The sequence below is a fragment of the Opisthorchis viverrini genome (genome assembly GCF_000715545.1).
Source record: "Opisthorchis viverrini unplaced genomic scaffold opera_v5_521, whole genome shotgun sequence".
NCBI classification, from domain to species: Eukaryota; Metazoa; Platyhelminthes; class Trematoda; order Opisthorchiida; family Opisthorchiidae; genus Opisthorchis; species Opisthorchis viverrini.
Genome location: NW_008752178.1, coordinates 81,202 through 93,853, shown reverse-complemented (window position 1 = coordinate 93,853; position 12,652 = coordinate 81,202). Strand labels below are relative to the sequence as shown.

Genomic DNA, 12,652 nt, shown 5'->3' with positions numbered 1-12,652 from the left:
GCTTGGTTTCGTCGCTGTGGAGACCTGTTCAGGGTCGAGTTTTCAACTCAAGATGATAGTTGGAAGGTTCGCAAACTTGGACCCGCAGGGCACGATAAGTACGCTAACTATATTCTTCCGAAGAACCCACGTGGCTTCACTTTTGACGGAACGCTTCACACGCTCTCACAAATATTCGGTGAGCAAACGCCAATTTCCAACATCCATTATCGACGCCTGAAGCTCGTGAAAAGTAACTCAGACGACTTTCTCACTTATTCCAGGATCGTGAACCGGGAATGCGAACGGTTCAAACTCGTATCGTTAATGGAAGATCAGTTCAAGTCGCTGATTTTAATATCCGGTCTATAATCCCCGAAGGATGCAGAAATCCGTACCCGACGCCTCAGCCGCATCGAGCAGGACCCATCAATGACGGTGCAGGCCATCACCTCAAAATTCAACGATTGCTTAACCTGAAGCAAGACACCGCGATGGTCCAACTTGGGAGTCATGGCGGTCCCGAAGTTCATACAATCAGGCTACGCAACAGCCTGGCTCTGACGATTCCGGCTCGACCAAATCGGCCTCACAGTACTCTGGTCCAGAGCAAAACATAAGCCCAAAGAAGACACCACCTTTACAATGTTGGCACTATTAAGGCTGGCACCTCGTCAAGTTCTGTCTCTACAAACAGCATCGGTGCCGCCTATGTAAGTCCGTGGGATACAAAAATGGGCATTGTCAATCACGGATGCATACGGCCTCTGATAGTTCATAGCCGTCATCACGCGTCTGTCCCAAACCGAAATCGAACTCTGTTGGCCCCTCTCTCAATTTGCTGCCAATTTCCAGATCAACAACCCAGGTCACCGAAAGTATCTTACAGTCGCCGTCAATGGTCATCCAGTCCGTCTGCAGTTGGACACTGCGTCGGACATTACCATCATTTCGGAGAAGCTTTGGCGCAAGCCCCGGCAACCTCCGATCGGAGAAGCCGCTCGAACTGCTACCAGTGCCTGCGATGGAGAGCTAAAACTTTCCGGTGAGCTCCAATACAGTGTATATTCGTGTTATGTACCGGCAGCTGAGCTGACCTTATTGGATCTTGATTGGTTCGGTCGACTGGGGTTAGTCGACATTCCAATAAGCGTCATTTGCAATACAATTCAGTCTCCTACGGCGTATCCAACCAGGTCTACCTCAGTGCACTGTGACACTAGCAGTCCTCCACCTCCTGCGGGTGCTACGCCAGTCTTCCATCCAAAAAAAGTCCCGTACGCCTCCCTTTCACTGGTAGATGCCGAACTTCAACGGCTGGAACAACAAGGCGTTATGTCCCCATATATCCCACTCCCCCTGGGGAGCGCCGATCGTCGTGGTGAAGGTACCAAATGGTGACGTCCGCATATGTGCCGATTTCTCAACCGGCCTAAATACCGCTCTTCAGTAGCACAACTGTGCACTACCAGTGTCCGACAACCTATTCACTGTTCTGAACGGTGGGAATTTCTTCGCGAAAATCGACCTTGTTGAAATGTATCTTCAAATTGAAGTCGCACCAGAATCACGCCCAATGCTGGCAACCAACACATACCGCGGGCTGTATCAATACAGTCGTCTCCCGTTTGGCGTCAAAACCGCCCCAGCAATTTTCCAGAAGTTTATGGACGCCATCCAATCTGGCATTCCATCGTTCGCACACCTGAACGACGTGCTAATTGTTGCTGTTTCACCCGAATAGATTCTTGATGGGACCAATGCCGTCTTGCCGCGCATTCAGGACAATGGCCTCCACCTCCGTCCTGAGAAGTGTCAATTCTTCTTGACAACAGCGAAGTATCCTGGTTTCATCTTCCGCGCCTCCGGTCATCATCCTGACCCGGAGAACGTTAGAGCTATACAGCAGATGTCAACTACTAAGGATGTCCCATCACTACGTTCCTTTTTGGAACGGAATTCTTGCGTTCGCCACACAACATTCCACCCCCACTAAATCAGCTGCTTGGAAGGAACGTCCCCTGGTGCTGGCCAGAAGAACGCGAAGAATCGGGCTAATGGCTGAAGGCCATGCTCAGTTTCGATCTGCTAATGACCCAATACGACCCAAAACTGCCGATCGGCGTGGCAGCTGGTGCCTCTACTTTTGGAGTTAATACCGTCATTCTGAACTTCTTCCCAGACGGATCGGAGAAGACCATCATGCATGTGTCGATATTACTAACGCCAGCAGAACAAAAGTATCGACAGATGGAAAAATGAGCGTTCGTCTTAGCGCTCGCCGTCCGGTCGCCGTTTCATCTAACTTATTGACCATAAACCATTACTATCCATTTTCGGTTCAAAGAAAGGTATTCCCAGACACTGCCAACCGCCTGCAAAGATAGGAGCTTATTACTCTGGGCTACGACTCTGATATTCAATATCGTCGCAAAACCGACTTCGTTCAGGCCGATGCATTATCTCGCCCTCCGTCAGTTCCATTCTGGGCATCCAGGAATAAGCCACATTAAGTCAATAGCTCGCAGTTACACTTAGCGGCCGCGCATGGACCAGCACATCAAGGATTTCGTAAAACGCTGCCTCTGATATCAACAAGTTGCCAAGAACCCGCCACATCAAACACCGGTTCCCTGGCCTCGACCTGAAAAGCCTTGGTCTCGGATCCACATTGACTACGCAGGACCGATACATGGCACTTCCTATTTAGTTTTGGTTGACGCTTTTTCCACGTGACCAGAAATCATTCCGGTGTCCTCTCCAAAAACATCTAGTAGCTGCGTGTGTTATCCAACACTTTCAGCCAGCAAGGCTTACCGGAGTCCATCGTGTCAGACAATGGTTCGGAGTTCACCTCCGCTGAGTTCCGCGTTTTTGGCACTCGATATGCTATAACACAGGTTCGTTCACCCGTAATTGAATGGTTAAGCAGAACGCTTCGTCAACACCTTCAAGAGGGTCTTGCTTGAAGCTGGAGAGGAGGAGACATCCATCGAAGCCCTTCAGAGACTCCTGTTTGTGTACCGAACGACCCCGAGTGGTATTTTGACGAACCACCAGTCCCCTTCAGAGTCACTCATGGGCCGTAAACTGAGAATGGTGCATTTTTCCATATTACCAATACAGTCTACTGAGTCAAGGCACATACCGGTGGCAGCTGGAGCCCCATTCAAGGTAGGAGCACCCGTACTTGTCTTTGACTATTGCCAGGGACACGATGGGTGGATTACAAGTCGCATCCTGCGCATAAGCGGTAGTGTGATGTGCGACGTGTCGGTTGGTCAAGAAACCTTGACCAGACATCAAAACCAACTCTGCTTTAACAGCACGCCGGGAACTCCAGTATGTTCGGGCACCGTACCGTTGGACATATTGCTCGACACTCTTGAGCTGAAAGCTGATGAAGTTTCGAAAGAGAGTGTGACCGGCGACTCAGGCTTGATCCAGCACTTTTCCCAGGCGGTGTACATACCGACGCCGGCCGGGGCGTATCCAGGTCGACCCACGTCCAACCTGTTACTAATGTTTCACAAGGGAAGGTGTTGGGATATTATTATCCCCAAAACTCTGTATCTATGTGTGTGATAACGAACTTCCGGCAGTTCTCAAGGTCATTATCATCGTCGACAGCATGAAAGAATTATTCAACACCGATACTTTGCTGCTGTATAACCATGATTCGTTTGAAAGCCTTATCGTGAACAAAAGAACAGAGGTGGGCAGAGAGGGGACTAAGCGCTAGCTCATTACTATCGCTCCGAGGTGCCTACACCTCCAAGAATTCACTCAGGCAATCTGAATAGAAACGGACAACAAGAACGCCACTGACAACGGTTGAAGTGTCTCCAACCTGGCGCAGTAAGGATCACGCGGTCCCCATCCTGGAAGGCGAGTCGCACCGACGGCACCGTAATCTCCTTCACAACCCCCTGTCAAGTCAAGGGTTGGCCACCACTCTGAGTTGGGCATGGAAAACAGCAATGTTTTCGGCAAACGGCGGTTAGACACACATGTCCCAACCAACACAGCTTCTGGTGCTGGACACATTATTCAATAGAAGTATGCGTTGCGCAACCGAAAATTCACTACCTAACTGCCTCGTTACGGATTCTCCGACATCAACCCACACAAGCTATGGTTCTGAGACAACGATTGTCGAACACCTGAAGGCGTCTCAGCTCCGCTGCTCCAACAGACCAAGTCTCACATCCACACAACAAAACAGCCCGTACTGTAGCCTGATACACACGTCCCTTGAGATTCAGAAGTTTACCGCTTTAAAGTCGCGTCTCAAATTAGCAAACGCGACCCGATCCTTACAGATTCGTGCATTCACCTCATCTGCCACACTACAATAACAACCAATACAACTTCCAAGATGTGTAAAACGCTCCACAACTTCAAGTAACTCTCCCTGAATTCTAAGTGACGCGTTCAGCGACTGCACGTCCCACTTATGCATGACCTTACACTTTGTGGATGCAAAGTACATGCCAAAGGATGGGATGACTTTGTTCAATTCATCCGAAAACACCTGCGCCTTCTCCTCTCCGAAGACGAGAACGATGTCGTCTGCATATTCCAGATCGACAAGATTTTCTTCACAGGCTATTTGAACACCAGGGTTTTGGAGACTCTCCAGCGTTCGTCTCATTATTTCATCGACCACGAAATTAAAAAGGAATAAAGAGAGTGGGCATCCCTGATGGACACCACTTTATGTACGGAAGCTTTTGGAGAGCTCTCCGTATACTCTCACACGTCGGGGAATGCAAAGAACTTATTATGTTCACGAACTTCCGGGGCATTCCTTGGTGGGCAAGCATGTCAAGAAGAACAGAACGGTCAATCGAGTCGAATGCGCATTGGAAATTCAGGAATACTAGAATTGCCGGTAGCTTATACGTATGGCGTTGTTCTAGCACCTGACGCAGTGTGAAGATTTGGTCAACGCAACCCCTACCAGGCCGGAATCCCGTTTGATGCTCTCGAATCAGTATCTCACAAGCCAACGTAAGGCACAATTGACACCGACGGTCTCGTTACGTACGCGGTCAACCTGATCCCCCTCGTGGTTACCACTCTCACTACGTGCCCCTTTTTTGAAAATGGGCACCATCACCGACTCTCCCCAGTTGTCTGGGACAGATTCCTTTTCCCAAATGCAAGCAAACAGATCGGACAAGCGCTGACTGAGGACTTCACCGCCGTCTTTGCACAATGCGAGTGGGAGGTCATCCGGACCTCCGTGGCGCTTGAGAGAACATATGCAGTCGTAAACCTCCGACGCCGTAGGTGGTTCCACGTTCACCGTCCAGGGTTCTAGTTCACCTGTGGGCTCTGGATGAGCGCCAGCTGGGGGCCAAGATCGTTGTTGTTCGAAGTATTCAGCCCAACGGCCGAGGTGTTATTCTTTATTCGAGATGGTTGTTCCATTCTGATACTCGATGGTTTCGCTCACAGGTGGTTTCCGCGGACCGGTCGCATGGATCAACTGGAATACTCTTCGAGCATTACCGGCTTTCTGGGCCTCTTCCATTTCTTTGGCTTTCTATGGCCACCATACTACACGGTCGACTCGCACCCTCACTCTCTGATAACTCTTCGCACCGGGTTATGTTCGGGACCTGCTAGGATATTTCTGCGAAATTTGGAAAGTGCCACCGTTCGGTTTGAAATCCAGTGCTTGCGTGCGCTGGGTTGGGCCGTGCCAGAGGCAAAAAAACCCAGCACTATGCAAAGAGGTGGTAATCTCGTCACGAATCCCCATCTGATGGTGAAGAGAATCTAGAAGACGATTCTGATAAACTCGTCTAACATCCGGATCTGCCAGTCCTTCAGTTGCCAAGCAATTTGTTCGCATCTTACGCGGCCCCGGAAAATGCAAGGGAGAAACGACTCCAGAAGAGCGCGTGATCAGAATCCACAAATGTGTTCCAAAACGACCGGCAGTCAGTTATTGATCCGCTCTATCTGTAGCGAATGGCAACGTGATCGATTTGAGTTTGTGGCCGGTACGCCGTTGGAGGAAACCATGTGGCCAGACGACTTCGGCTATTTCGGGGGTTAGTACTGCATAAAAACAGCCTGCGATCAGCACGCATCTGAAGCAAGGGTTCACCATTTCCCATACGTACCGAGCACAATCCATGTCGACCACCTAACTGAGTCTAAGATACGCTAAGCCTGCCCACTTGTGCATTCATATCTCCTATAACCACCATGATATCTGAGCTTTTAGCTCGCCACAGCAGAGCGTCGTTAAAACCTGCACGCGAGACTCTTTCACAGACTTTGCCAGACGAACCGCACAGAGGCGACAATCAACAGGTATCCAGTCAAGCGACTCGGGGCGTAACCAACCCCTGCACATCCCGTTGCAGCAGCCTCTGAATCACCAGAGGTGCGTAGCTGGAAGCGAGTAGAGACTGACGGAGCGGTTAGCTCATCCATTATGCTGGCATCTTGAATTCTTGTTTCTGAGACACACCACACATCAATCCCAAGCGAGTCCATTGTGAGTGCAAGAGCAGATTGTTGTCCTGATTGCTTCGAAGTGCAGCATTGAACGCAGTCAGATGGACTGTGTGCCGAGGCTTGAAGATTGATTTCGAGATACCTGAGGATGTCGGTGCCATGTGACTGCACGTTGCGCTCAAAACCGATGAACGACGAACGGAGTCATCAGTCCCGAGCGCTGGACCCAGAAGGAGAGAGTTATTAATGGGGTGGGTAGAGAGGAAAGAAAAAGTATGTGAAAGAGAAAAATGGGGGCGGAAGCAGTAGTATGTTTTCGCTTATCCAATCTACTGTAGGCAGCAAGTAAGGCGACCCGACTGATGGCACCACGCAACGGCCGATGGGACATAAGAGTACTGTTAGCTGTGAACGTCATGTTTGTAGGAGAGCTGGGATATTGCCGGGGCGCTCACACCTGGATAGGAGGACAATTAGGGTCCTAGACCAAAACCATTGGCTCAAAAGCCAAACCGCAAGGCAGTGATGTTGGGATGGAAATGCAAGTACATTACCATTTTTACGGAACACGTCGCCATACATGTTCCAACCCCCAACCTGGAGGTCCAGGAGACTGTGTTCGTTAGACCTTTACCCAGTAACCAACCTGGTATGAGACTGTGTCGTACGGACACCCCGCAGTATAACTCAGTGGGGCGTCGAGGGACACAAACCGCCACACCACGGTAAGGTACAGTCTCTTCGCGTTTGATTGATGCTGGCTGATGCCAGGAAATTCATACCAGCAGGCAACGGGCACGATGGCACACAGAAATCCCTCAGAAAAGCCAAGCAGCAAACGGCTTAAGCAGAGTCCACGCGCTTTGGTGAACGAAAAGGCTACGGAAACAGCCGTGCTTCATACCAGTTGATACAGCCGAACGGCTATAGGAAATTAACGGTTAGTTAGACAATACGTGGAAAAGACAGCTCATTAATTCACTCGAAAAAACGTCGATTGGAAATATGGGCCAAACACTTCGAATAATAGTTTGGCTGGCCTCTTACAACACAGACTCCAGAGTCAGTTCATACGGGCGAAAGGAATGTGAACCAAAGTCGCCCGTCAGGAGGAACAAAGTACGAAATGTTCGTAATGAAACGTGATAAGGCGCCAGGACCAGGCGGTCTATATCCAGCCCTCTTCTAAGAAGAAGGATATTCCCTGGTGACTCACCTGACAAAGCTCACTGATGCGGTATGCACTAAGGAGGGAATGCCTCCAGAATGTAGCAAATCGATGGTTATTCCTTCATTTAAAGAGTTCAGCTGTAGCACCCTTTCAGGGCCTAACTGCCATGCAACCCGAAGGTTGCACGAGGGCTGCCAGACTGCCCAAGCCTAGACAGGGGAAGTTAAGAGGCAGAGGTCGGGTTCGAACCACGGACCGTTCGGTTAGAAAAATTCGCGCTCTAACCGCTTAGGCCATCAAAAAGCGTACGGGGACGCTGCGTGAAAAGCATCGTGGCGTCACCCTGGTAGCTGCGGCATCGAAGGTGCTCTCTGTTCTTATCCCTCGGAGGTTGACTGACCAGAGTAAGTGATCAGTCAGCTTGGTTTTCGTGAAAAAACCAAGCTGGCTTTCGTCCTACAAGAGGACGCATCGATCACATTTTCACCATTCGACAGATTGTAGAACAACGGTACCTTGTCAACCTGGGTTATTAGAACGATATTGTTCTCATTCTTGAGAATGTGAGGGAAGGATCACCAGGAAACCTGACTAAGGTCATCCAGTCCTTAAGTATGTGCTTTGCACCCACAAAGTGCAAAACCATGATGCTATGGGACACACGGTTCTGAGCATGCCTCTGATGCTTCAAGACGTCCGTGGTTCGAACCCGACGTCTGCCTGTCGACCTCCTCGACCTAGGCTTGGGCAACCTGGCAGTACCCCAGCCCTCATGCTTCCTTCAGGTGGCACGGCAGCTATGCACCGAAAGGGGGAGCGATTTTGACTTGAAGAAGTAACATCGGGAGTTGTGGGACATTATACGTATCTCGGAAGTTGTTAACAGTATTGCGACGGATAAAGGCAAAGTACGGATCTCAAGAGCTAGAATTGTATTTGCTAGTTTGTACCACTTGCGGCATGAAGACATCACTGGGTTTCGAAAAAGTGTAGTGGACCACAATGCGGGTTGCAGTTCTGTATTCGCGGGAAGGACCTTAGACTCCAGGTCTACCAGCATCGGTGTATCAGAAACATAGCTGGAATTGGGTGGAACTAGCGAATTGGGAATGAAGTGATCAGGCATCCGGTCTTTGGTGAGACAGGTGCCTAACCCAAGGAGCCAGTGTGGCTGAGACGTGTTACGCATGTCAAGTCGCCGCCCACCGAAAACAGCGTTCTTTGCTATGCCTGATTGGGAGTGGCGGGAGCTAGGGCTGAAAAATCCGACATGATAAGGAATGACGGATTTCACGAAAAATTTGAATAATTTATGTGCTGTTCGCCTTCCAGAGTCGGGCACTTAGGCTTACCTGGAGACATTGAACGATATGGCGGCTAAGTGATGCCTGGCGTCTACGCTATCAACTGTTAGCTAGATTGTCCGTCTGAGTGAGAGTGTATTTCAGATGTTTGTCGTAGACTAGCTTTACATCCCCTTTTTACAGTTCCTTTCTTAAAATTATAGGGCTTGATTCAAATAAATTGACATGGCTGTACGGCAGCGAAGCATCAGCATTATCATTTGGTGCTACTGGCAATTATGTCGATGATGAGCCACCTATTTCGGTCTGAGCAACCGAGTGGTATCTGGCTCTCGAACAATCCAGATACCTATCTCAATGCTACTAGCAAGCCGCGTTCGGGCTAGTGGAAAAGTTCGTTATCCTATGTATCACCATGATAGGTGGAACTCAGCGGCCCTCAACTGAATTCTGGATTAGATCGGTCACATTACGAAAGAGTTATAAATGGATGACTAGGTCCGGGTCTGTCGGTCTTAGTGGGCAACCTGTGTTGATTCCAATTACGTGGTTTGTGTCAAACTAACGACTAGTTATAGCGAGCCTGTAGAAACCCGACTCATGCAATAAAGTTGAAATAAGCGGTCTGGTTCAGTTACCGGCCCCAACTACGAAAGTGTAATCATATCCAAAGTAGTTCAGACCCAGGCTGGAAATTATGATCTCACTAGACAGGTTTGAAGAAAAAGCCACAATCCCATATCTATTATCCATATCTGTGGTGACGCGTGATAACCCGTACTCTATTTACTTCGCTCAGTGAACGAAGTCGCTGACTGCGCATTGTCAAACGTCAACAAGCAGCCTGCACAAAACAGCGCCTATTAGAAAATAGCATTAAATAAGCTTTGCCCCTACAACCACCCAGTGTCCTGAAGTCGCAGCACAGATGGAGGTCGACGGGAACAGTGGTAACAGCCAGGAACTCTTTCACCTGTTCCGGAAATAGACAAGGCACTATTAGCAAAGGCAGACGGTGTGACAACAGCTAGTAACCAAAGACGTCCAGAACAAGGAGCAGAACACCTCCAGCAGTCAACCAGTCACCAAGGATCTTCAATCTCTCCCATAGTGGCTTCGTGAGGCATCTGCCTTCCCAAACTGAAGCAGAACGTAGAGGGAACAGAAGGCCTCAAGCTGTATGAGGCACCCGGTCCATACAGAGCTCCACTAGCCCTCTCGGACAATATAGTTGTCAAAGACCGAGTGTACACCTCTAAACGGACCCAACCCCCTTCGTTCCGCGCGCACTGAACGCCGTCAATAGGACTAACGCTCTTTTGATACTGAAACCACTTTGCACCCCATGTCCCTGATGCCTGTTTGGCACAAATCCTCCGACACATCAGGTACCACCTCAGGTTTCAAGTCTGGTCGACAGCTCGTAAAAAGGCCCTTCTGACTGTCGGTACATATCCTCTTTGTGAATTATCGTAATCTCCCCCGGACCCTCTAAATCCCATTGTACATCGGACGCAACGCCATTCATTCTATCACAGTGCTCACGTGGATATTCGGGTCCTCGCAAGTATGCTCCTCTGTTTTGTCGGGTTCGTAGATAAACCCACCACCTGACAGTGGGAATTCACGTCTTTTCGAACCGTTTGACGAATAACGCGGATTCCGAGTTACGGGCGGGGTGAAGCCTCCAAACTCACTCCCGTGTGACAAAGCAACGGGGCATATGATAACATAAACATGGAATATTGGCTTCTATTCGAATTCAACTTACGGTCTGGGGAGCCCGAACACCTGGACGGGCAAATTCTGAGGAACGTAATGCATCAAATTTTTCACGTAACTCCTGGACCGACAAGTTCGTCAGTAGGAGAGCACACTGTCCTCTTATAAATTTGGACAATTCGTCTAGGTGCGGCCGAAGAGCCTTACCCGACCTCTTCCCAAGTGCCAAAATGGTAACCTTGTTTTTCCCGAATATGATTCTTTGAAAATAATACGTAAGGTAATGCTCACTGTCCATCTTTAAGATAGTGGCGCAGCTCATTAATTTTCTGGTTTCGAGGATTGTTAAACGTAATTACGTAAGCTCTGTTATAAGAGTCAATATAACGACGGATCTATTGAGCGAATGTAAGGATGGACAGTTGAAACAACCGAACCTTTTCAATATGTTTTTTCTTCTTTGGAGCACTCTTTCCAACTTTAGTAAGATCAACTGAGAAGCGTAGGATCAGTCAACAAAAGCAAACCTTTCCTGTCACGCCTTGATAACGGCATGTTCTTTCGGGAGCTCTGGCCTTGACCTTCACGGACTCACGGATTCACGGATTGGTACACAGGATCGAGGCTTTTGTCCAAGTTCCCCGGGTCGGTTTTGTTCTTGTCGTTCAGCGGCTGTCGTTCACCCGAAAGGCATAAGTGAAAAAAGGGTGTAGGGCTGCTCGTCATGTTCTCAGTCAGGGGGAGTATGCTTGCCAGCGCGAGGCTTCACATAAATAAATGTCTAGTAGTGATTTGAACTGGACAACCGTCGGAGGAAGGTCATTCCACGCAGCTACTACCCGAAATGAGAAAAAATGTTGCCCGATGAATTGGTGCTCTCTGAGCCGTGTGCTTGCTGATTCAACGGCGAAAAACCTGTTGGCCAAGCTTTGTTCAAACAGGGCATAAGCAAGAATTAGGTTCCCTCTGAGACGACGATACTCCAGGGGAAAGATATCAAGCATCGCGAGACGAGTATCGTAGTTCACGGATTTGTATCCGCGATTTCTGATGGTAAAGTGAGAAGGACAAGTCTGATGAGAGCCCAGTTCGAAAGTTCAAAACACGAAGTGCCGTAGATACACACATGATTAGAAGGTAAGTTATCCACAGACCCTGACCATGAGGTGCCCCGCCTGGGATCGGGTTCAAATGCTGGATGGAGGATAATAAGCCATGAGCCTGGGACAGAAAGGAGTTAGGCCGACGGTTCGCCAACCTAGAAATCGCCGAACGAATTTCATTAAGGAGTGAGTGCACTCTTGTATACATGTACAGTAATTATCGCACGTGCGCGCGGCACATAATACACTGAAGTATGAGCGCCAGTGAAACGAAGTAACAAGAAGCGAGTTGTGTGGAATAGGGGAAATTTAGACGGATGATTCAATAAAGCGTAAAGGAAAAATTTACGGGTTAGTCTACTGACAGACTAAAAAAGCGACCCATCTTTTCCACGCGTGCCGGGTCAAGCATTATCTTGATTTCCACTGGTTCCTATTCACCAAACAGGCAAAAGCAAAAAATCAGTACCACAGCTCTGCGTATTTTCAGCAGTGAACAGTAAGCTTCCCAGCAAAATAAACCGCATAAAAAGGCGTACAAATGTTGTTTGAACTGGAATCTACGTGAAGCGGGAACAGCCATAGGACAGAGGTCATTCCACGTACCATGTACCCTATGTTTTTTCTTCTTTGGAGCCCTCTTTCCAACTTTAGTAAGATCAACTGAGAAGCGTAGGATCAGTCAACAAAAGCAAACCTTTCCTGTCACGCCTTGATAACGGCATGTTCTTTCGGGAGCTCTGGCCTTGACCTTCACGGACTCACGGATTCACGGATTGGTACACAGGATCGAGGCTTTTGTCCAAGTTCCCCGGGTCGGTTTTGTTCTTGTCGTTCAGCGGCTGTCGTTCACCCGAAAGGCATAAGTGAAAAAAGGGTGTAGGGCTGCTCGTCAT

At 49.1% G+C, this 12,652-nt stretch overlaps 2 protein-coding genes across 2 annotated transcripts in view; one reads left to right on the top strand and one right to left on the bottom strand.

Annotated features, from left to right (window-relative positions):
• Positions 1–1,380, top strand: part of T265_11532 (hypothetical protein) — a gene marked incomplete at both ends in the record, with an annotated part of 21,865 nt that extends 20,485 nt beyond the window's left edge. The window contains 2 exons of the mRNA XM_009178211.1: positions 264–506; positions 835–1,380. Coding sequence (XP_009176475.1) covers positions 264–506; positions 835–1,380 — 789 coding nt within the window. The remainder of the gene's footprint in view (positions 1–263; positions 507–834) is intronic.
• The window catches only part of T265_11531 (hypothetical protein), a gene marked incomplete at both ends in the record, with an annotated part of 21,313 nt that extends 8,661 nt beyond the window's left edge, over positions 1–12,652 (bottom strand). The window contains 3 exons of the mRNA XM_009178210.1: positions 10,703–10,913; positions 10,945–11,048; positions 12,530–12,652. Of these exons, the coding sequence (XP_009176474.1) occupies positions 10,703–10,913; positions 10,945–11,048; positions 12,530–12,652 (438 nt within the window). The remainder of the gene's footprint in view (positions 1–10,702; positions 10,914–10,944; positions 11,049–12,529) is intronic.